We start from the raw sequence: 24,569 nt of genomic DNA, 5'->3' as shown, positions 1-24,569 counted from the left end.
TATTAGCGTGCTGGAATAATAACTGGTTTCTGTTTTCCTTTCTTTCCCACCCCTATATTTTCTGTAATGGGGTTGCGTACCTTCATAATGGAAAATTTTTTTTAACATGCTTTCAATTGTAAGACTTGGTCCCTGCAAATAACAACTGCTTATGTTTCATAAATCCACCACCGTCATGTTTCTCACCAGAAATGACCTCAGTAGTCTTTGAAAGGCTGTTGAAATTGATTGCTTTTTAGTGATCTTTATTTGCAGGGTAGTTAAATCTGTATGCATTTTGGAGTATTGAAATGATTGTAATCAGACCGATTCAGTATAGAAGCAGTTGTCTGTTTTGAACTTAAATTACTGCCTTTACTAGTCTGTTTTCTATTTTCACCATAATCAGCATGCATCTACTAAGTGGCCCTCTGCATATTTCAGGCAGCAGCTTAAATGCCATTTACAGATATTACAATGAGGTGGGAAAGAAGCCTGTGATGAAGTGGAGTACCATTGACAGGTGGCCCACACACCCCCTCCTCATTCAGGTAAGCCAGCGACTACCAGCACCCCTGTCACCCCAGCTTCTGGCCTTACCTGGTTTCCAGCCGTGCCTCTGAGCTGCCCAGTTCTCTTGCTTAAATTGTGTGCTGGGGATTTACAAAAAGTTTGAGAGTCTTGATTTACTATGACAAGAGAAAATAAATTTAAAGATTAAAGGTTAGACCCTTTTCTTTCTTCAGATTAATACTGTTAGTCACAACTGTAGCAGAATTATAATTTGAGTTTTGTGTTTCCCAATGACCAGAAGGTTAAAGATTATGCAGGATGTTTCTGCTAAGTTACATTCATAGACAGAATGACTGACAAATAAATCCTTTATTTTCTAAATCCTTTAAAATGCCAAAAGGCTTAAAAAATTTAAAGGTAACATAGCTACATGTTCCGAGACATGAAAATCAGTTTAACATTTCAATTGAGAAAATTTCATATATTAGAAATTTGAAATTTCTCCTATGTAATTTATATTTATAGTATTTATATTAACAGATGCTTGCTTTTAGGAGAATGAGTTAAAATTACAGTTCTAAAGCCAATAGCTTTGAATTGGTGTTTTTCTTTTTTTTGCCCTTTGAATATGAGAGTGCTAATGGTAATTACTCTAAATCATGTAAATATAATTTTGTTCTGTCGGTGAAAGTTAGAGTTAGTTTAGGTAGGAGAAATATTAAGTGATTTAGATTTCATCCAGTTTATGTTTCATTCGTTGGACATTCTCTGGCAAAATACCTTAACACCCTTTTCTTTAAAATACCTTAACTCCTTTTTTTAAAAGCTTGGGATCACTTAAAATCTGCAACCACTAGATGGTGCTAGACGTTAAAAGCAGGCCGCTCTCCCCAGCGCTGACTAGGTTCTTAGGCGCTTAGGTGATGTCAAGGGTTAACCCTTAGGTTGAAACCCGTTTCAAGTAAAAAGTGAAAAGCCGGCGTCCTCCCTTAGGGATGGGTGTAGTTTGGGCCTCAGTGTCCCCCCCACCCTCGTTTGCTGTGCTGCTGGGTCCCGTCAGGACCGCCGGAAGCCCCGGCGTGCCCTGTTTTGCTCTTGGAGGCCGCTGGTTGGAAACGAGGGGTGTTTCAGGTCAGCCCTGACATGTGGTTGCAGGGAACCGAGGATCTGCACAGCATCTGCCGGCCGCGATCCAGTGAGTAATTAGATTTGCATTAAAATTCAGCCCTTTGAAAAGGGGGGAAGCTGAAAGATAGAAAGGTCTCTTAACTGACGAAGTCTCGTTCATAAAATGAAAGGGAATTGTAGAGGCATTTATCTGCCCTCCTAGATGGTGTGATTGAAGGCTCTGAGAGCCGCCTGCCTCTTTCATTCTGCTCGGGGATTGCGCGTAGAAAATTCTACAGATGGATTTTAGATGCTATGAGTAGCACCTCTGCTTGCCCACCGCTCCTCACTTTTGGCGATGGCTTAGCCTCTGTTGTCAGCCATCGCAAATTGTGTTTGTACTTGTAGTTTTGCAAGACGTGAAAAAGAAAAATACTAAAATTTTTCGGAAACAAAAATGTATAGATTTCATTCTTAATATTATGTAGATTACATGAGGTGATTGGATATCTAGCAGAAATAGAAAAAGACCCAAACTAAACTAAAACTAAAAATAGAGTTAAAAACTAAAACTGTGAATATTTTAAATCTACATTTCTACTTATTGTAGGTAGCAATTATTAAAAATAGTCATTGTACGATTGTTGTCTCGCTGTTGGAATAATTGGAGTAAATGGATGTTCCAGGCTGTTAGGTAAACTTTGCAGGGGCCTCCTTATCTAGGCTTTTGTGCAAAAATAATCCTCTCTGAGCATCCTTAGTTTCCAAACACTGCAAAGACCACCAGAAAATACTGTTTTTGTTGGTGTCTAATCCTATCACGTTTACTCTGTAAGTAAATTATGCATTTTGAAAAGGGAACTAACTCTCTCGGCACCTGTTTTGCCTTCTTAGGCATTTGTTTACCCCATTTTGAAGGCTCTGGAAAGATTAATACCATCTCAATCTTTACTGGGGAATAATTTGCTCATCCTATACTATTAACTACTGATATATCCAAATACCAACAAGTACAAATTTACATGGTTCTGGTAAATTGTCCTGTATAATGTTTTAAAAACCTTTTTATTTGGAAATCATTTCCAATATGCAGAAAAGTTACAAGACGAAGAATAGTATACAGAACTCTGATCTCTGTTCTTTGCCTAGATTCATGTATTATTATTTATCTCTGTGTGTATGTATATGTGTTACATATACGTAACTCTCCTGAATAAGTTTCATGTATATATGACAGATATCACCCTTTACACCTAAATAGCAGTGATATTTTCTTCCATAACCATGGTACAATATTCAACTTCAGTACATTTAACATTGATTAATTTATCTAATCTATGTTCATATTAGAATTGTGTCCATTGACCCGTTAATGTCCTCTGTAGCATTTGCTTTATAAGTGAAATGACAAAGAATGATTAAAGTGTAAGATGAAAGCAAGCCTCTTCAGAGCTGGTATTTCAGCACCTATTGATGTGAATCAGAAAGTGCCAACTAGACGAAGGGAATTAACTGGTCTGGTGGACAGAGATTTGGGGGAGGAGGTGGAGCCTGCGTTCTAGCCCAAGTTCCACAGATGGGACTGAATGGGCCCCCAAGTCGGCCGCATCTTTTCCCCCCTCTGTGAATTTAATGAGGGTTGTACAACCTCTCATCTGTTTTATGAAGATTGACTCAGTGAGGATACTGGGCTCAGAAGGAAATGGTCATAAAAATAGATATTTTTTTATTCCTCTACTATTTCTGTCTAATGTATTTTAATGCAATATGCCTGAAAGCCAAACTAAGGAGATTTAGAAAGACCCTGTAAGCTGTTTTCCTGCTAACCGAGCAAATCGGAGGTCTTAAAACAACTTCTCCTTCCCATCTGTGTTTTCTTTCCATCTGGAAGTGTGCCCTGTTCCTCCCGAGGGGAAGCAGCTCCAGCGCGTTCATTTTCAGTGAGCCATTAGCAAGCGTCAGAAGTTTCCCATCAAATTCCCTCGGCCCCTGAAACTGTTATGAGCCATTTTGATGAGGAACCAAAGCAGGAGAGACTGTACTGTTTGCAGTTTTTTTTTAAAAAAAAGAGGGTTCCGATTGTTGAGGGTTACTCTGAGATATTTGGTGTAGCTCTCATGTAAAAAATACTCTCTTTTCCTTCCATTTCTTGCTTCCCATGTTCTCCCGATCCCCCTTTGTGGTTATTCCCGCAGTGCTTTGCAGACCACATTCTGAAAGAACTGGACCATTTTCCACTGGAGAAGAGAAGCGAGGTGGTCATCCTTTTTTCTGCTCACTCACTGCCAATGTCCGTAAGTAAGAACACTTTGTCAGATGACCTTGTGGTAAGAGATTTCTAAATGTGCCACCTGGACCCAGCTTCCAGAACGTCCGAAGCCCAGTGCAAGGATGAATTCTGAAATCTGACTTAACGTGGTGCTCATGTAACTCGACTTACTTCTTGAAACCTAATAACTCATTCAAATTATAATATTTATAATTTATAATATAAAGATTATAACTTGAAGATATATTCATATCTAAAAATTTTAAATAAGTGGGACAGTTAAAAGAATATGGATTTCCATGAACTGGAATCATAGGACCTCCTTCAGACCAAGCACGTTCAATCCCACTATTGTGTCCTCCAGACTTGATGGGGCAGTTTGAATTCCAGGAAGCGATGGCCATTTTTAACTCCCTCAGACTAAGGACCACACTTTGGCAAGTGACAATAGAGTGTATCAAGTTGTGATTGATTGCTCTTTAGTTTATCATATTACACTGGCTGTTCATCAAAATACTGCATCGTGCCATAGCTATTATAATTTTAGAAATGAGAATGATCAAGCTTGTGTGCTGTGATATATAGAAGTGTCTGGAATGAGCAGCCAGCTTTGTGATCTCAGAAGTAGCATCGTGTCCTACAGACACTGCTTTCAAAGCTGGAGAGGTGGGGAATTACATTTTCATAAGGTGTGGTTAAGGTTTTAACTCCAGGATTAATGGAGTCAACTTGTGTCTGGGGCACTCTTCTAATTGGTCTTTACTGCCACCTGGTGGTCACCAGGGTTGAGCCCTTTGCAGCTTTTCCACTCCTCCATCTCAACTAAGCCGTTGCCATTTCAGCAGTATGTGGCTCTGGAGATAGATTTCTGGCTTCTGGAAGCCTGCCTGTTTTCTTTGAACAGGTTCACATTCTCTTTTCTTGTGTTATGCAAATCCTCTTCACATGGCCATCTTCCTTCTCCTCCCTCATCCTATTTATAACTGTCCTATGTGTGATGAGGCCATGTCTGAAGTGCCAGAAGGGAAGCTCTTGAACTGGGAAAGGAGGAAACACATTTTTATCCATGAACGTTTCCAGGTGCTGCCTTCTCTTCTCTCACCCTCGGCCTCGCTTCCCTTTTTTCCCTCCAGGACTGAGCATGCTGCTTCCAGGTTTGTTTGTGATTTTTTTTTTTTCCTCTGCCCTGAGGAATGCCAAGAAGTCATGAGAATAAGAAAGGGGTTGGGGACAGGACAGTGTGGGACTGCTGAGGAAGAAAACTGACCAAGCAAGCTCTTCTTTTCCGCTGCACTTGCCTCTAGTGACTTTCCGTCCTCTTCACGACTTTTTAAAAACGTATGTGAAATAATTTTAGACTTCACCGAAAATTTGCAAGAACAGAGAGTCGCCACATCTCCTCTGCGTAGCTTTGCCCAATGTGGACATTGCACATAACCACAGTCGAGGGGTCAGAGCCAAGAACCTCACACTGTCCTTGTTTTCATGACGTGGGTATTTTTGAAGAGTGATTTTGTAGAATGTCAGTTATTTCTTCACGTGCTCCTCCGTGTGGAGGTAGCTGGTGTGTTCGCACGATTAGACTGAGGTTCTGTGTCACAGGGAAGAGCCCCCCGGGGGATCCGTCCTTCTCAGTGCATCATGGCCGAGGTACATGATGGCCATATGTATGACTTACTGCTGGAGTTGTGATCTGTGGTCATTTGTCGAAGGTGATGTCTGCTGGATTTGTCCATTGTATAGTTACTCTTTTTCTCTTTGTAATTGAAAACATCTCCGGGGGGATTCTTCCAGACTATGCAAATGTCTTGTTCTTTCTCAGGCTCTTGCCCTCTGATTTTAGCACCCATCCGTGGAGCTTGCCTGTGGCAGTTGTTTCCGTGCTGTTCTGATGACGACTTTATATTTCCCTTATTCCTTCCACATTAGCATCTACTTACTGGCGTGTACATTGTCAGTATCCCGTGAATAATATGGAACACAGAATCTGACGTATTCGTAGGGCTTCAGAGATGATCAAGTGTAGTGTCCTCCTTCAGCCAATGAAGAAATGGATTCAAGGAACTTCGGGGATTGAGTTCCTATTGTTGCCATTGGTGCAGAAGACAGAAGGGGAGCAGTCTGCAGGGCTCACGCCATCTCCCTGTGCTGTTGGAGGTTCTCAGAACCCTCCACAGTGTTGGCGTCTGTACACCTGTGTGTCTCTGCTGCAGGTGGTCAACAGAGGGGACCCCTATCCTCAGGAGGTGGGCGCCACTGTCCAGAGAGTCATGGAGAAGCTGGGTTACTCCAACCCCTACCGACTTGTCTGGCAGTCCAAGGTAGGTGGCTTCCACACGTTTGCCGGCAGTCAGCTCTTTTGTGGACGTGTGTTTTAGGACTAGGTATAAAACGATGACATTTGGCTCTTTCATATAGACCGAATGTTATGTAACCTGATTACTCACCACGGTCAGAACTCTGCAAGCAAGATGGAAGGGGAAATCAAGTGACTAGCTGAGTTCCATGGACTTAGCATACTGTTTTCAGTTGTAATGACAGAAATTATTTGCATTCTGCCAACTTCTAGAAGGATTTAAGCGTTAGTGTGGAAATACCAAAACCCATGAAAGCAGGTGTAAGCCATTCACACCTGTAAGGCCCTCGCTGTGAAGGGAGGTGGCAGTGGGCTGTGGCGTGCCGTGGACACACGGGAGGAGTGGTCCCTGTCTGCATTCATCCTCCTTGCTCGCAGGTTGGTCCGATGCCCTGGCTGGGGCCTCAAACAGACGAGACTATCAAAGGGCTTTGTGAGAGGGGCTGGAAGAACATCCTTCTGGTGCCGATAGCGTTTACCAGCGATCACATTGAAACCCTCTATGAACTGGACATCGAGTACTCTCAGGTTCTGGCTAACGAGGTAAGTGCCACCGTCTGGTTTCCTAATCCCACTGTGATTTGTTCTCTGTAGTGGTCTAATTATATCATTCAGAAATATTGTTTGGTGTATATGTTTGCATGTACTGCGTCCCCCTCGTTCTGAATACTTAATCAGAGTAATAATCTGAACATACCCAGTCAATTTCTTGTCAGGGGAAACACCGTTGTGCCTTTCTGAAACCAGGTGGCCCACTGTGAGTGGCAGCATGGTTTTTTAGTTTGACTTCCTGTACAACCTGAAAGTAATAACTGTATTTCCTTAAGAAAAAATAATTGTACGTCTCACCAATTTGGAGGAAAAAATTTTCTATCATTCCTTAACAGTGCCCTTTACTTCGGGCTATTACCCTGCTTCTCATTGGGTTTCATGGTCATTTAAGAGAAGAGCATGGAATGAATACTGAAGCAGTATGTGTGATAATTTTCTTGGCTACCCTTTTATGCACTCAATTAGCTGTTTGCTACTGTGTTGTGATCAATCTGATTATTGAAATAACAAATAATGTAAGATGGATGTGAGTTGTCACTCAGAGTAGAGAAAAACAATTGTTCACCCATCTCATAGCTTCCGAGAGCCAGCCTGAAACTTGAGTTCAATTTATAGCATTATTTCTATGGGAATTTTGGAAGCCCTTGTGGGACCCAAGAAGCCCTTCCCCTGTCATCTTCTGCCAGAACTCCTGGTCCTGCTCATCCCATGTGTGATTGATGGAGGGCTGGCCTCAAAGGATACTTCATTGTCCCTGGGACTGGGTGGCAGGTGCAGGGCAGGGTGGAGAGTGGGCCAGGGGAGAACTTTAGCCAGTACCCAACCCCACAGATTTTTGTGTATACTTGCTGGTCAGCATGCAAGCACTGAGGAAGTTAGAGGGGGCCTCCATTACTTGTCTATAGTTCTGATAAAGAATTTAAGGGAAAGTTGTAATTGGCTACAATGGGTTTGCAGGGTTATCTATGGATTTCATTTAAAAATGCCTTCTGTTATCTCACTTTGACCTTGACTAATTGTGAGCTTGCTGAAAAGACTTCAGTGCAAATATAGTGCATATAGAAAACAAGTTTTTGTTTGTATTGAACGATAATTCATATTCATTCATATTACTAAACTGAGGTCATTCCTTAGTAATCAAATGGATTATTCGTGAGTAATAAATTCATCCATATAGCGAATAAAGAAAACCACCTAGCTACAATTTATTTCATTATTTTGATGGGAGAATATACAGCGTTTAAAACAACTGACTTTCTTTTAAAAGTGTTTTGAATTTTTTCCTCAAATAGAAATAATTTATTGCTTTTTTGATAATAAAAATAATAAAGAGTTCGGACAGTTGAGAGAAGTATAACAGAGAGAGTAGAAGTCACTCAGAATCTTACCCTCAGACATAATATGTTGCTATTTTATAAAAATAAGGCCCCTTCTCCTCTAAATGTGTGTGTATTTTAATTAAAATGGTATTCTTCCACACGTTTAACAAAAATGGTATTTTATATTTTTTCTTAAAAATATATTATGGACCCAAATCAATAAATATAATTAGATCTATGTAATTATTTTTAACAAATTCTTGATTAGTATACATTAAAGATGTTTCTAACTTTTTGTTGTCATAAACTGCTCTGTAATAAACATCGTTTTCTTTTTTATTTTTCCCACTGTTTTGTTAGCATAAATTCCTAGGAATTGAAATGTTGATGTGTGTATTTTACTGGATTGCCCTCCAGAAATGTATCCTTTAACTCTCCCATCAGCAGTGTTTGAGAACACAGTTTGCCAACACTGGTTACTATGCTGCTACTGAATTCTCCAGGAAGTTTGAGAATACAGTCTTTCTTTTTTGTCTTTTATTGGGGAACAGTGTGCTTCTCCAGGGCCCTTCAACTCCAAGTTGTTGTCCTTCAATCTAGTTGTGGAGGGCGCAGCTCAGCTCCAAGTCCAGTTGCCGTTTTCAATCTTTAGTTGCTGGGGGCACAGCTCACCATCCCATTTGGGAATTGAACGGGCAACCTTGTTGTTGAGAGCTCGCGCTCTAACCATCTGGGCCATCCTGCCGCCCCTACAGTCTCTTTTTAAGTTGAGAACTATATGTTTGCTGAATCTCAGCGTTTTCCCCATGCCAGTCTCCTGATGTTAATGCTAACATAAAATATAAAACAACTGAAAAGCATCAGCATTTTAGAAAGGGAAAGAGAAGATCCTAATTACCTGAGTAAATAATAATGAGATATTTCTCACTTACTTGGGGGGTAATTAACTGAATATTTTTGGAAAGGGGAGCAGGAATGGTAGTGAAACAATCCTCAGATTTTTATTTTAGATTTCTAAATGTAAGAGTATATTTAAAATCCCAAACTGAATTGGATCCAATCTAGGTTACATGTACATTAAATTAATTACCTCTTTTAGCACTTGGAATCAAAACAGATATAAAAATTTACTTAATTAAAGCAACATTGTGCTTAGGTAGAGTCTATACAGGTATGCGTTATAGAGGTACAATAAAAAAAGAAGGGTAAGCAGATTTAAATTACTTGGGGATCCTATCAAATACAACTTCAAAAATGGTTTGGAAACAAAGCACCTGGGAAGGTAATGGGGTGCGGGAAAGAATAGAAATTGAAGAGCAATTTTATGATAACAGAGGTGAAAAGCAGCATATGTGCTTGGCCCTGCGACTATTCATTTCTGAGCAGTCCAGGAACTCTTTTGAAGTAAGACTTTGAGTTGTATATGCGTATGTCTGTATGTGTTTGTTTATTTGCTTTTTTTTGGTAGCAGTCAGTTTCTTTTTTTTTTTTTAAAAAAAAAGGAAAATAAAATGTGTACGTGTTTTTCCTCCCGTTTCTCATTTGATTCAGTGTGGAGTTGAAAACATCAGAAGAGCAGAGTCTCTTAATGGAAATCCATTGTTCTCGAAGGTATCTATAGTATTACAACCATTTTAGTAGAACATATCGGAGAGTAATCCTCTGAGAAACTCTTACAGAATATTGGTTTTCTCACATATTAGAACATTTTGAGTTCCAATTAATTACAAAAATAAAATCGAATTCCTTATACTCTCATCTCACTCCTTTTTTCCTCTCGATAGCCCCAATTTTCTGATTTCTACCCACCTATAACTATGTCTAATTTCAAACCCACCTTTCAGAGACAAGGGTTAGCAGGTGGGGTAAGAGGATTTCATTTTCTCAAATCTCTATTTTAAGTTTTCTCTAAGCGGAGCTTCTTGGGAAAGGAGAATATTAAAGAATTTGGTTCAAAGGATTCATAATTCAGATTAAAAGAAACCCCAAGCCATAATGACTATCTGGGCAGATGGGAGGGGGAAATGCATGGGGAGACAGCGGACTTTTTGCTTCTGATGGATCTTTGCGTCTTGTCCGCCTTCCAGGCCCTGGCTGACTTGGTACGCTCACACATCCAGTCAAACGAGCTGTGCTCCAAGCAGTTGACTCTGAGCTGTCCGCTCTGTGTCAATCCCGTCTGCAGGGAGACCAAATCCTTCTTCACCAACCAGCAGCTGTGACACCTGCCAGAGGACCCCGCGGGATTAGGCAAATGCCCGACCTCCAGACACTGAGGCCGTGGAGGAGGATGTACTTGGAGATCAAAGAAGGGAGTTACATGAGTACACGTACAGCCTCTGGCATATCATGTGATTCCTTGAGGAACAGACTCTGAAATCCGTATTGAGGGTTTTCTATTTTTATATACAGACACAGTGAGCATTTATATTCCCTCTCTGTGGGTAAAGTTACTAGTTGGGAATGGCCACTAGGCTCTTTGAAGAATGAGTTTTAAAAATTTATCTTTCAAAACGCACACATATTTTAAATACAGATTTTAGTTTTATTGCCCAAAAAAACCACCTGCAAGGGTATTAGGAGTCCCCTCTGGGGGCTGTCAGTGTGAAGGGCATCTGTTTACAGTCTTGTGCATAGAGTGTTTTTTTTGAGAACATAATTGAGTAAATGAAATATAATTTGAAAAAGAGGTGTACCTAATCTTTCCTAAGCCTGTGGGTTACAGAATGCTGGGAGACCGCGTGGTAGCCTGCAATGGCTGCTTTTGCCAGTGCTGTTACTGTTACTGGTTGTTTCAGTACTTGAGTGTGAACCTCACTGTTCCTCACCATAAAAGCAAATCAAGGGCAGATTCCAAAAGTGCTCTGCGATTCCCCAGGCACACAAGGCTAATAAATGTGTAGAAATGCAGCGCCTGTCATCCACGCCTTGGTGGGAATCTGTGTGCCCCAGGAAAGGGGGCTCCTGCTGCTTCCTGTCTCCAAGGACAGCACTGCTGGGAAACGCTAATGATCAGCTGCATCTCCCAGGACCCCGTCAACCTTTCCATCAGGCATCTTCTTTATCTTGGTTGAACGTCTCCTTTCCTCCTGTTTGTTTGAAGAATTATTTTGTAAAGTCAACCATGTTTTATAACCTTGAATTCTTTCTTAACTTACAATGTTTTATTTCAGAAATTATATAACACACTATAGGAAATTTGAAAAATAGAGAAAAGAAAAATAACCACCCTAATGCAACAACTATTCATCATATTGTATTTCATGTCAGTCTTTTCCTGTGGATATTTTTAAGGCCGTTGTAACCTTGAATTTGTGAGTGAAAACTTGTTCTAAAAAATGTAGAAATAATGTAGGATCGGAGTTTGATTTTCTATACTTGGATTTAAATGGATTAAAAAAATCACTGATGGATCCATAATGAATTTGTAATGATTACTTTGTCTTTCCTCGTTGCCCTAAAACTTTGTTCTTCAAAAGAGCATTTCTTTGATGTTTTTTTAAAAGCCAGTTTATAAAGTGGAAGTATTAGAAGAATCATAGATCTTCTATATTCAGGACTTACTATATTAATACATATTATGACATCGGTCACGTTTTAGCCAGTTTGATTTATGCTCTCTGTTAAAACTAATCCAAATTAGTTAATAATCAAAATTATTAAATGAGAATTTACTTTGTAATACGAGAAAAGAAACATGCCATCCACTTTAGTTAATAGTTTGCCCACACTGGTAATGACTCTGAAATCTGACTAGTATCTATATATATTTTTTTTCAAATTGGTTTTCCTATTAGATTGTGTTTCCAGAGAAAGGTACAAGGAATAGGTAGTTCTTTAGAATTTTCCTCATTTGTTTCCATCAGCTTTTTGAAGATTCGGTTCAAGGCAGACTTCGAGTGACTGTCCCACATGAAGTGAATACTCTGGGTTAGTGCCATGACGCTGGAAGTCAGGTTCTGCTTGTGGCCATTCTCCCTCCTTCAGGAAATTTCCTGAGGGCCTGCCCTACTTCCACTGCTTTAGAGTCGAATATGTATTATTACGGACACGTTGCAGAAAACTCCAATTCAGGAGCTCTTGCTAGGGTATATGAAGCCCCTCATTTGCTAAGGATACATCCAAATTAACAGTATGACTGAGCTGTCTGGATATCCTTGATTCTGAGTTGGGACCAGACTGGCCTTTGTAATGAGAGGCAAATGGGGTATATTGGGATCACTGCCCATGGCATTTGTTGTTCTAAGAAGTGTTAACCTTTGACTGTTATTAACCATAGATGGTTATGACTCATCATAAGCAAGGGTAGCATTTGGTAGGACAAAATCCGCAATTGCTCTTTCTAGGGCTAATAGTCTTTGAGAATTGTTATCCTGTTTGTCAACTTTGAAATACAAATGTTTGCCCTGGTCATTAGTGATACATTGCTAGCAGTTTCTTCAAGCTGCACTTATTTGCAGACCTTGCTTTAATTGATGAATCAACTTCTACCGAAAACTTGCAGGAGCTGCGATGAAGAGGCCGTTTAGCTTGCCAGGGTTACCTAAGGCCCAGGTGCCTGTACAAGGAATTCTTGACAATGCATTCTGGAACTACTTGCCTTTCTAAAATAAAAAGAAATGTTTGCACTCAAAGAAAATTTGCTTCATATTAGGAGAAATTAAACTTGTTAAAAGCCCTTGAACAGTATATCAGAAGTGTGTTGGTGCTGACTGAAAAGTAAAAATCCATGCCTTTTCCTCGGAGTATATATATCCTTGGTCAAGTAATCCATGCGCAGAACATAACAGTTTGCTAGGATTCCGTTAATTTTCCCCTTATGGCTGAAATTATTTAGACAATGGTTATGTGGGTTTTCTGCTCCAAGTTGCCCAAACTCAGCCTGCCAGAAGGTACATTATATTATAACAACAGTCCTAAATTTACATCATTTATGTGTTCAGCGGCTCTCTTAGAATAGGTTTTCTTCTTTTTCTTGGGGGAAAGTACACTGATTTGGTGGGATGAGTCGCAGAATAAAGTAGCTACATTTCTTTCCCCTCAGCTAATCCATTTACATAAATGGGTATTTCATTCATGAAACCCTAACTTAGGCATCCAAGAGAGCGTTTGCTCAATCTGATGCCATTGTGTTTATCCAAAACATGTTACACCACAAAGGGGAGCCCGCACCACTGAGTGGGGGCAGCAGGAAACGCGCACTCACCGAGTGCAGGTAGCGACGCGGGTCTGCAGTCCTCCGAGCTCTGCTGTGTTTGCGCCTCCACTTTGGGGCCGGATGGGTTGGGGTAAGGGGTCAGCTTGTGTAGCTATAGCTGGAGGGCAGAATTTAGAGCTGGCGGTCCTAAGAAAGAACGGACACCTACGTATGTGTCTGTACGCGTGCGCATGCACACGCACAGGTGCATAAGCCAGGAGCCTCTGACCGCAGCTTGAGTACCTCAACATAAGCCCTTCACCTCTGTCAGAGTCCTGAAGATGGCATTAGGAACAGGCTTCCCAACAGTAAGTGGAAATGGGAAATCCAATGAGATGTCATATGCTAGGAAAGAAAATTCTGAGTTACCACTAAACTAGTTACCACTAAAACTAGTACCCTACATTAAAATCATAGCAGCACGGGCAGTCCTCAGAGGACAAAAAGCTAATCGTTGCTTTCATTATTTCTAAAAGTTGTAAAATTAAAAGCATTTAATCAAGGTCATGCCCCAGAATGGCTTTGTAAATATCATTCCTAGGAGTTTTGTTCTCATTGCCTAATAATTGGGATTCCTTCGTAAGAAGCCTCTTCAGTAACTTCTCCAGTCCAGGTGGCTTTTTGTGACACTCAGCATTCATTTTATAGAAACAAGTATCTTAAGGTTTCAGGGACCATACATCAAATGGATTAAATCTGAATGTCAGATGGCTCAAGAAACCTGAATTCTGCTTGAATTGTTGCCAGTTAAAATATTTAATCATGTCATCAGTATATTGAAGTTTCATGTGCTTACGTTCTAGCATTCCTGGTTAATTCAAACAGTGGCACCCAAAAACTTGATTTTTTTCTTTTTTCTTTGCTAGATTTCTTTCAGCTGGACCGTTGTGTGGTATGGCTCTGATCTGATCTTTGCCTTAAACATCATGCTTTTTTTCAAAATGCACTTACTTTGGAAAGTATAAAGTATGCCGAGCTCTATGGCAGCGAGCTGTGTGGTGGGTACCCGTGGGTGCTCAAGAGAAATCAGGTGATGCTGTCATTATTTGTCAAATGGCACTGATGTGGTGAACAATAGCGGCCAGTCCCCTTTGTGGGATCACCCCTGCCTGCGTGAGCTGAATCTCAGCCGAGCTCTGGGAAGTGGGTACCCTCTAGAGAACACATTCCTAATAGTCTAGGATGCCAGGACAGGAAGAAATGCTTTTGCTTTCGATGTGGGAATCTTACTAAGCCTTTCTTCAGGGAAAAGGAAGTGGAAAACAAATGTGCCCTGTTATAATCGGTTTCTTCTAATAAGTATACTTTGATAGTACCGGCTTAGTTGTTTTTAGCTGAAATCATTAGCTTCTATTTTTAGTATAACAACTACTGGCTAAATTAGCCTATAGTAAGCCATTAAGAGGGATGTTGGAATTAAAAACAGTTTTGGAAAAAAGCCTGGTTTGGGCCTTTGTTAGAAGCCCCTGGGCAGCAATTGGGTCCTGTTTCCGGTTGCTTGATGGCTGTCACTGACATTCTACGCACTCTTAGCAGCAGCCTGCTCCTGAAATGGGAACACATAGGCCAATTTTTCTCCTGCCAGTCTCCTCTCTGGGTTAAAGCTTTACTTTCCTGACATCTTAAGAAATAATAGGTTTTCACCCTGAGAATTCATGAAGTATTTTGTATTTTCACTTTTTCCTTATTTAAAAAAGTTTATATATATGGGATGGAACAGGCTACACAGGTGTGCAAGCAGGGGTGTGCGGGTTCTCGAGAGCCAACTGTTAAATTTTCAGGTTGCTAAACACAGCAATCCTTAAAAATTCTATAATTTACAATTAAATTGCATTAAAAACAAAGGTAACAAGTACTCAAACTTGGCCACTTCCCAATTATTTTACTATATTTTATTATCTTTGTCCTAGAGGTTATTTCTGTCTATTGGACCTATCTGGTGGCAATTCGATATAATAGGCCACTGTGTCTCTTTCCAGGTTCGTTCAGTGACATCACGATGGTAGGCTGAAATGGGCTGCAGTAGGACGTTCTACGCTGTGGAAATCAGCAATGCTACAAATTAGGACTTGATTAATTGTTTTGTTGATTATTTAGACTTATGAGAGGGATGGAAAAGTGGTTAATAATGCAGATTAAAAGTTGTGTCTCGAGGAAATACTCTTCCACATATGAAAACTATTATCTGATTTATCCAAGTGAAGCTTCCACATATGAAAATGTCCCCTTCTGTTTGCATTACTCATTAATGTAAGCAAAAACACCAACATCATGTCAGAAGTACCATGTTGCAACCGTAGGTTGGCTACAGACACCAGAGCTTGGGAAAAATCAACAAAAGGATTGTTTGAGAACCAATCAGCTATGTGGAATTTATAGTAAAGAATTCTGTGTATTTTATTATTATTTGTGAATTGTGTTTCCTACATCTTTTATACTGGTAAAATTTATAATAAACATACATTCACAGATATATATGCATAGGTTGTTATTTCAGAGTGCTGGTTGGCGACCATTTAACCAGCACACTGCCGAAAAGGGAACTTTTCTGGGAGGATAGAAATGATATATGTGGAATGCATACTTGTATTGTTCTCCAGATTCATTATCTACAGAGAGGCAGCTCTTTCTATCTATCATTGTCTAGTTAGAGTGGAAGCTACCCCATGGTGACTAGGTATTTTAATCTTTTTAGAAGATTCCAGTTGTCTCCAACAAAATCCCACAGGCCTGTTGTACTAACAGAATCCCTGAAAAGTGAAGGTGTGACTCTCCCAATCAATTCCAGCCAGAGGGATGGATGGAGGAGAACTTTCCAACAGCAAAGGGCTAAAGAGTGGGGCTTTGTTCCACTTCTCATCTCACTGGGCCCTGGAGAATTGTCTCAAATGAGGGCCACACACAGCAGTTGGCACTTGTTCAGCGGACATGATTCACTATTCTTAAGCTTAGCAGTGGTCCTCTGAGTGCCTCCTCTCTGTTACAAGGATGGTTTCTTCCCGGCCGTTTCTCCAGTGGGCCAAACCTTATGACATCTGTGACAGCCGGAGGGAATGAAGTCGAGCTCCGTGTCCGGAGCCGGTTTCGGAATGGCGCCCAAGTCCTTCCTGACACCTGAGCGACCCTCTCACCACAGGCTGGTCCTCATAGCCTGCCTACCTCTGTTTTCACGCTTCCTGGTTTTCCTGAAGCAAAGCGATCTTTGCGCAGGGCTGGGCTCTGCAGACAAGCAATTTCTTTGATTTGTGTCTTTCTCCTGTCAGGTCCTTGACAGAAAAGAAAAAAAAAAGAAAAACGACTGTGTCAAGCAGTGCATGCCAACCTCTTCCTCTGCCTCAGAACTTGACCAGATGGAGACGAACTCCATCCAGCCTGTTCCCCTTTCTGTGTCCCTCAGACCTCTTTCCACCTCCACTCCACTCTCCTGCATCTGCGCTTCTGCGATGCTCTCACTCGTTTCCAGCCTCATGTTATCCTTTACTACAATCCTTTGATCCTCAGGAGCGAGGGCTATCTTCAGGATTTTATGCTGAGCCCTTGTGTGTACCCTCAAGGCCAAGTACCCAGCTGAGCCTGTGCTATCCAATAGGAAAGGTTAGCCTGGCATTACCTTCCTGAGAGCTGAATGTCTCTCTTCACACGTTTGATTGCAGCTGTGCAACATGAGGTAGCATTCTGAAGGTAAGTAGCCGCTTGGGTACAGTCACCTCTCAAAAAAAGTTTAAATGGATCCCCCCAGACTAAGGATATGGGCTGCCGACTGCTTCTGCTTGTTATTTCTGTCTGCATTAGCTCCATCTGGGCCAAATTATCTCCTGATCAAGTTTCACTCCCAGCTGAGTTGTCCCCGAGTGAAGAAAGAGCAGAAATTGTTCAAGAAGCCTCAGTGGAGGTGGCTCAAGGGCTGGGAGCCAGAGCAGAGGCAACAAGTCGCCTCGCCCAGGGACCCTGAGGGAGCAGGGCACGCTTCTTGTTCCCGTTTGGGCCTGTTAAGTTTAGAAGGAAGTGCACTAGATGGTCTTTCTTTGACGTGAAGAGGACACAGCAAGAGGAGACAAATTTAAGTGGCCACAAGAAGGATGAAGAGTAGGCAAATTGTCAAGGTTTGTAACTATTGAAAGAGTTTTCTGAATAATATGTTATTTCCAAACAACGTTCACATCCTGCCTTAGTTGATGCAGGCATAGTCTGGTGTAAATGAAGGGTCTGGATAGGCTGACCCTCATTTCAATATATGGATTTCTGTTTCTGAGACTATATGGTGGTATGCGGGTAACTGTTTAACAACCTGCTCTCTGGCGTGGGGGAAAAGGCCCTGGTTTATAGTGTTTGCTGATTTCCAAGAGCTAAATATTTCCTCCACAGCCAATTCCAAGCTAACCTTTGTGGTGTCACTGATGGCAGAGTTGGGAAAAGAAGCCAATAATTGCCTTTCCTGAGCCAGCATGAGCCAGCTCCATCACACTGCTGACTCCAGACTCTGTCAGAGACTTTGTTTACCGTATATTCTGTAATATACCCTCACCCCAGTCCCTGTCCTGAGTAGAGCAGAATCCTGTAGACCCTAAGCACTCATGGGGGGTGGGGTGGGGGGGAAGCCAAAGGAAGAGCGAGGTATATTGCCTTCAGAGCCTCAGATGTAGCGGTTGGAGCGGCAATCCCCAGTGGACAGAGAGAACTCAGAGCAGACGCCCTGGGGCCAGCAGCCGGGGGCAGCCCCTCTGCAGACAGGTCTGTGTGCTGCCTGCCCAAGAGACAGGGGGAGGCTCCTCGTTCTTTGTACTATTCTCTCTGATAGTTTTTGTATATTTGAAGATCTCCAGGATTCTAAAACACCGGTTCTGTCTACCTGAAAAGGTCCCTGTGGGGCTCAGCTGAGTGTGTAACCCCACGTTGCAGTCGGTAAGGGCTTTGTATGTGAAATGGGCTATTATTAAGTTAATTAGCATCTAGGGCTATTTGGACATAATGCCTAGGTCAAATTAAAAAAAAAAATATTTTTCCTATTACAAATTATAAAAAATTAGAAAGTAAGACAGATTTAAAAGAAGGGATAAAATAAATTACCCATAGTCTTAGGACACTTTGATGAATCTCATCTCACATATTTTACATGCAAATGTATAACATACTTGGCATTTATAAAAATATTCATGTTGTTCCTGTTTTTCTATACTCTGTATTGCTTGCTGAATAAATAGCTCATGGACATATTTTATTTGTCATATATTCTTTTACAACTTAGTTTTAAATGGCTACACAATATTATATTTTATGCATATATTGTAATTTGTTTACCCCTCTCAATTTTTGGAACTTATTTTCATTTTTTGCTTGTATTTGGCAGACATTCTTGTAGATGAAATCTTTGGATGTATCCTCGAATATTTCTATAGGAAAAATTTTTGGAAGTGGATTTTCTGGATCAAAGGATATTTTTGCAGATTTTAAAACGAGGATTAAATGAGATCACATGCATAATGCATTTAGGACAGTGCAGTACGTATGTGTGCACGTGCGTGTGTGTTAAAGGTACAATAGATGGTAGCGATAATTAATTTGTGTTATTCACCTGATTTGCAGACCAGTGCTGTATTGTTCTCTTTATTTTAGGAAGTGGAATTTTACTGTTGTTTTTTCAGGAGGGTATTATGAAGACAGTATGATGGCAGAATGGATGTTAGAAGTTCAGAGCACTCACAGAGCCTCCAGGAGTCAGGGATCAATTCTCTAGTCCAGCCTTTTATGTTCATTGTTGCTGTTTACTTTTGGTCACTTGCCCTGAGTGGGTCACGGGTAGAGGGAAAGAGAAAAACTATAAAGCCATCAATCCTTATTCATCAATAACTTTGCAAAGAGTTTGAATGTTGGGAGAAAGTTGAGTTTCAGGTTAAAACAACTTGGGGGATTATGTGTGGAGTTCACTCATCCTTTACTAGTCTTCAGGTACCTGAGTGTGTCCCCACAGGACTCTGAGCCAGCTCCCCGAGGGCAGAGCTGTCCATCAAAGTGGGGCAGGCCTTCAGCTCAGGTGACCACTGCATTTGCACAATTGTCCCTTTAAAAAGGTCAGCAGGGAATGTGTTTTTTCCTGCTTCTGCGCTCCTAAAGGTTTTCATGTCCACATTAACCCACTGCGGCCCTGGGCCAAAGCCAAGTTGCCCGTCAATATTTTAAAGTAGCGGTGTTACAAAATTCATGGAAGACGCACAAAGGACAAGTCCCTGAAGTGACGAGCCCACTGAGAGGGGATATTGGCTAAGAGGAGATTTCCCACTTTGAAACAGTGTGAGATCAAGTGCCACGCTGGGGAGACCCTTTCTATGCATGGGGCTCAGAGCTTGGTGGAGAGGGAAATCTGACCCGGTTTCAAATCCCACCTACAACTGTTAATTTATTTGCTTATCTATTAACAGTCTCCTGGCAGCTTACTTTTATGTTTAAAATTAAGTGCTTGATTGATTATTTTCTAGAACAGTGATGGGATGTTGTTCTATACTTAAGCCAATCCATTAGTGGGTTCTCTCATTACTGATCTCTTTTCCTTCCTTTCTTGGTTCATTGTGTGTGTGTCTGTGTGCACGTGTGCCCCTGCAGGTTGGGACAGTTGGAGGCTGGAGGAAAGGAGTCTTCATTCTGGAAGTGGAGGAAAGTTGGGCTTTTATATATGTATTCTCAAAACTGCATGTCCACACGGATTCCCCAGTGTCCAAGGAGAGATGGTTATTTCTCGGCATGATTCACAGGTCAAAGCAGATAGTCCCAGAGAACTTTCATTATGGTGATTTCAATTTATCGGAAATCTTACCATAAGTTTCTATCTTTAAAAACTCTACTCTCCTTTTCTCTGCTTTGAAGGTATCTTCAAATATTTCCAAAATTTACTTCTGAGGATTGGGATTCCATTTTTCTTTTTTAATTGGATGTATTAAATATTGAATAGATACAAAAAGAAAATATGTAAGGCGGAGCCTCCTGACACGTATGCTAGGGCAGGTTTCTCGGTGTTCTGGTTGCTCGTTGGTCCCTCAGCCCTCGGCCTGGTCTGGGGTGGCCTGAGGTGGCCTGACCTCCTGGGCAGTTCACATCTGGCCACCCAGAGTGGTGCTCTGCCGGGCTCCTTGGAGCAGCATGAGCAAAGCAGGATCTGACCTGGGTTCTACCTAAAAAAGGGTGGGAAATGCCAGCATACAGTGTCCAAAACAACAATCCAATGAACGTCTGTGTCCACAGCACACAGCGTAAGTCAATTTTGTTGTTCCTTTTGTAACCTGCCTTCATGTGGAGTAGGTGGTCCTTCGATTTACAGATGAAAAGAATAGGCACAGGGAAGGGTGATTCAATCCACCAGTGGTGAAGCAAGGGGGCGCATTTAGTTGCGTCAGCTGTGTGTTCTGTCACAGAGTCATCTTGTAGGAGAGGCCAGCTCCTCTGCCCTTTATCTCACATCCAGAGGGTTGGAGGGTTCCAGAGATCATCGTGAACAAACAGGAAATGGGAACCATGGGCGATGCTTTACATAAGAATTGTGTTCCTAAAAATTTCCATGGAAACAGAGTTTTGTCAATCTAATTGCATTTCACAAATATTTAGGAGGGATAGGGTTCTAAAGGAAAGGGTCACTGAAGTAAAGAACCTTTCTCGAACATGCTCTCACCTTGGCTAATTTGTAAATCTAGATTTTTTTTGACTCAAGCTAGAATGTTTTGGGTTCAATGGTCAAGTCTTACAAAGAGAAAGAAACAGGTTCCATTAGGGAAAAGGCAGATGGAATAATAACAAAAACACCCCATTATTGGAAGCTTTATGATGGTAAAGAGTATGAGGATGGCAGATTGGGGTCTAGGCTGGGGGTTGGTGCCAACTTACCAGGTGGCTTTTCATTCAGCTCTTTCCCTTTCCAGAAGGTGGAGATTTCAGCTTCACAGCAGCCACCCAGACCCGATGAGGAGAGCTATGATGGAGCAGGTAGAGGGGTAGGCGCCCTCTGCACCCACACCCCTAAAAAGGAACACTACTCTTCTGAAAGAAAACCCTTTTTCCACCCTGTTTTAGTTTCCTAGGGCTGTTGTAACAAAGTACCGCACACTGTGTGGCTTTAAAAAAGAGACATTTGTTCTCTTACTTCTGCAGGCCAGAAATCAAGGTGTTGGCCGTGCTCCCTCCGAAGGCTCTAAGGGACAGTCCTTTCTTGCTTCTTCCAGGTGTTCCTTGGCTTGTGGCAGCATCACGCCCATCTTTGCCTCCATCGTCACACGGCCATTTCTGTGTCTCCTCTTCTGTCTCTTATAAGGACACTTATCGTTGGATTTAGGACCCACCCAGATAATCCAGTATGATCTCACCTAGAGATTCTTAGTTATATCTGCAAAGACCGTTTTTCCAAAATGGGTCACATCCCCAGGTTTTGGGGGTTAGGAAGGATGTGGACATATTTTCGGGGAGACACCATTCACTCACCCCCTTCTTGCCTTTCCTAGAAACCACCCCCATACTCCCCAGGGTCTGGTAGGCTCACATCCCCTGTTTATGAGGCAGACTTGTGTGGTCAGCGCATAGAAATGGGATCTCAGGGCTGAGGTGGGTGGTTACAAGCACAGGCCTGGAATTCAACAGAACCTGGAACCCAATCCTGGCTCCCCACGTACCAGCTGTGAGACCTGAGCAAGTAGTCGCACCTCTCAGGACTCTGGCTCCGCGTCTCTAACATGAGAGTAGCATCTACCAGCAGTTTATTGCGAAGATGAACCGAGATGACCTGTAAAATGCAGATGTGCTGGACCAGAGAAAACGCTCCCTCTGTAGCCATTATTATGGTCCAGGAATGGAGAAACCTGGGCCTCAGTCCTGTCTGGTCCCAAGTAGCCACCTCTCTGAGCATCTCTGGGATGTATAAAGAGGCACTGATCCGACCGAGTGACTCCTAACCTTTCTAATCATGGCGGCCTTGTGCTTTCAGTAGGGCAGAAGCAGTCCAGAAACACTCTAAGGCTCCTGCAGCTCCCGTTTTTGACCAGCTGTACTATAGACCATATATATTTCTTAGACTGGGCTTCCAAAGTAACATGAAGAATTTTGTAGCACATTTAAAAGTAATGTTTGCTGCTCAGGGATCATTTGGAAAATGGTTTCAGTGGGTTGTATTTCACTCCTCCTGAGAAGGATACAGGTTGTGGAATCCCTGAGTTAAAGAATAGAGATAGAGAACCAGCTATTGAATCCTTTCTCCTGTGTCTAGGTAAGATTGTCCAGGAACAGAGGCAGCAGGACAGGTCAGAGATTGTCCCTGCACCTGGGCAGAGCCTATGCAGACCAGGCCGTCAGAAAACACAAGTGCGATTTGAATTTACAGATGAAGAAATGGAAGGTCAGAAAGGTCAGGTGAGCTGTCCAGCATCGCACAGCGTTGGTTTTCCAACTCTAAGACCAGGATTCTTTCTTTCTGGGATTCTTATTTCATCTGAGATTGCTTTGGGGGGGTCCCACTGTTCAGGGCACATTTTTATTAAACATATTTGTGCTGCTGTTCGGATATATGAACCAATATTTTCACTCCTGCCAGTGAAATTATAATTTGATGCAAAGTTAAAAGGAAACAGTCACCTGGAGGAGACAGAGCAGAGAGAAATTCTTCCAAACAGAAGGTCTGTGATAAGGGTCTGGATACTCCTACACAATTTTTCAGTTTCCCTGTAGAAGAGGACACATATTTTATTTGCAAGCCGAATCGTTGTTTAAAAGGGTAAGGCATATCTACTTTTGTTCTCTCCCCATGGTCTGGTCTCTGAACAGAGCTTTCGCTCATACAGACTTATTTGGCAAAGTTCTCAAGACCTCTTTCCCAGTGTCAGCATCTTATCTAGGTAAGCTAGATACACACACTTAGGTATTTTTCTTTAAAGAAATAAAACTTCAGTGGTCATGAAAAACAGGAGCATCTCCTGCTCAGCTCCCTGACTATTTGAATAGTATTTCTCATCAATGCAGAAATTAGGCTGACCTTTGCGTGGAGGCGTGTGTGCCAGGTATTAAGCGCCTGTTGAGGGACAATCTGTGCAGTCTGAGAGGTGACATCTGTTCTGCAGAATGTGACCTGCTTTGTGGGGCCAACCTTTTCACCTATTTCACAAGTTCTCGTCTTTCTTGCAGCTGCCTGCTCCTCTGACTTTCAGCCTGTCTCTGAGGATGGTTCTAGTGGCCACAGAGAAAGCAAGTGGCCTTTGATGGTCCTCACATCTGTCCATGGCAGGCTTGGCCTCTGGGCAAACCTTCGGAAAGGAAAATGCTTGATTTGCAAAGGGTGGTGTGGTACCCAGCGTGTGTGCGAGCATGTGTGCTTGTGGGTGGGTGGGGGCGGGAGGAGGGAGGAAACCAATGTATAAATCACATCTTGCAAATCCTCCCATCCTGAGCCGGTTGTAAACTCATTGCTTTGCTGTTCTCAAGCTCTGATTTATGTATGTGGGATCATGGGGTTTGTGTCCCTTCTTCTGGCTATAAGTTTGGATTTAGCAGGGCGCTCCATAAAAATGTTCGGTGATTTGCATGCTCTGAGCTGATTGAGTTGCATTCTTTATATGACCACTTTTAGATGGATTGTCTCTGTGGGCCTCTGTCCTTTTGTTTTCTAGGGTTCAGAGGTGACATCAAAAACCTCCCTGCCTGCTGCCTGATGTGACCTTTGAACGCCAAAGGGCACAAGATCATGAGGCCATAAAATCAGGCACAAACACTAAAGGTGTCATTCTGATTGTCCTCTGCGGACAGGAGTTTAGGGCCTGGTCATGTGATTCAGGGTAGAGGAAATACTGAGAGAGCAAAATGCAGGGAACACCACGCATCTGAATCTCAATCCATAGCCAAGAAGGATATAAAAAAGCCTCAGGGGATTGACTTTATGCAAATTGCTGAAAATGTCAGCTGTGTCTTTCTCTAGCCGTTTCTGGTAGGACGGCCCTGAGAATGCCAAGCATGCCACATCTGCAGACCGTTAGGTGGAAGACGTTATTATTATTTTTTAATTTTTAATTAAATTTATTGGGGTGACGTTGGTTAATAAATTTATATAGGTTTCAAGGGTGCAGTTCTGTATCACATCCTCTGCATGTTGTATTGTATTGTGTGTTCACCACCCAGAGTCAGTTCTCCTTCCGTCACCGTATATTTGACTCTTTTTCCCTCTTCTGCCTCCCCCAACCCCCTCACCCTCTGGTTATCACAATACTGTTGTGTCTGTGAGTTTTTGTTTGTTTAAAACAAACTATCCAGTTACAAAAT

At 42.0% G+C, this 24,569-nt stretch overlaps 1 protein-coding gene across 1 annotated transcript in view; it reads left to right on the top strand.

The window, feature by feature from the left end:
* The window catches only part of FECH (ferrochelatase), a 35,052-nt gene extending 23,537 nt beyond the window's left edge, over positions 1-11,515 (top strand). Inside the window, exons 6-11 of the mRNA XM_019755318.3 lie at positions 424-530; positions 3,795-3,893; positions 6,082-6,189; positions 6,603-6,767; positions 9,647-9,706; positions 10,183-11,515. Of these exons, the coding sequence (XP_019610877.3) occupies positions 424-530; positions 3,795-3,893; positions 6,082-6,189; positions 6,603-6,767; positions 9,647-9,706; positions 10,183-10,317 (674 nt within the window). The 3' untranslated portion in view covers positions 10,318-11,515. The remainder of the gene's footprint in view (positions 1-423; positions 531-3,794; positions 3,894-6,081; positions 6,190-6,602; positions 6,768-9,646; positions 9,707-10,182) is intronic.
* The last annotated feature ends 13,054 nt before the right edge of the window (positions 11,516-24,569 follow it).

This window comes from Rhinolophus sinicus, chromosome 4 (assembly GCF_057876585.1).
Source record: "Rhinolophus sinicus isolate RSI-liver-muscle chromosome 4, RSI-T2T, whole genome shotgun sequence".
NCBI lineage: Eukaryota > Metazoa > Chordata > Mammalia > Chiroptera > Rhinolophidae > Rhinolophus > Rhinolophus sinicus.
Note: the sequence above shows the minus strand (reverse complement) of the source record. Positions and strands in the feature narration are given on the sequence as shown.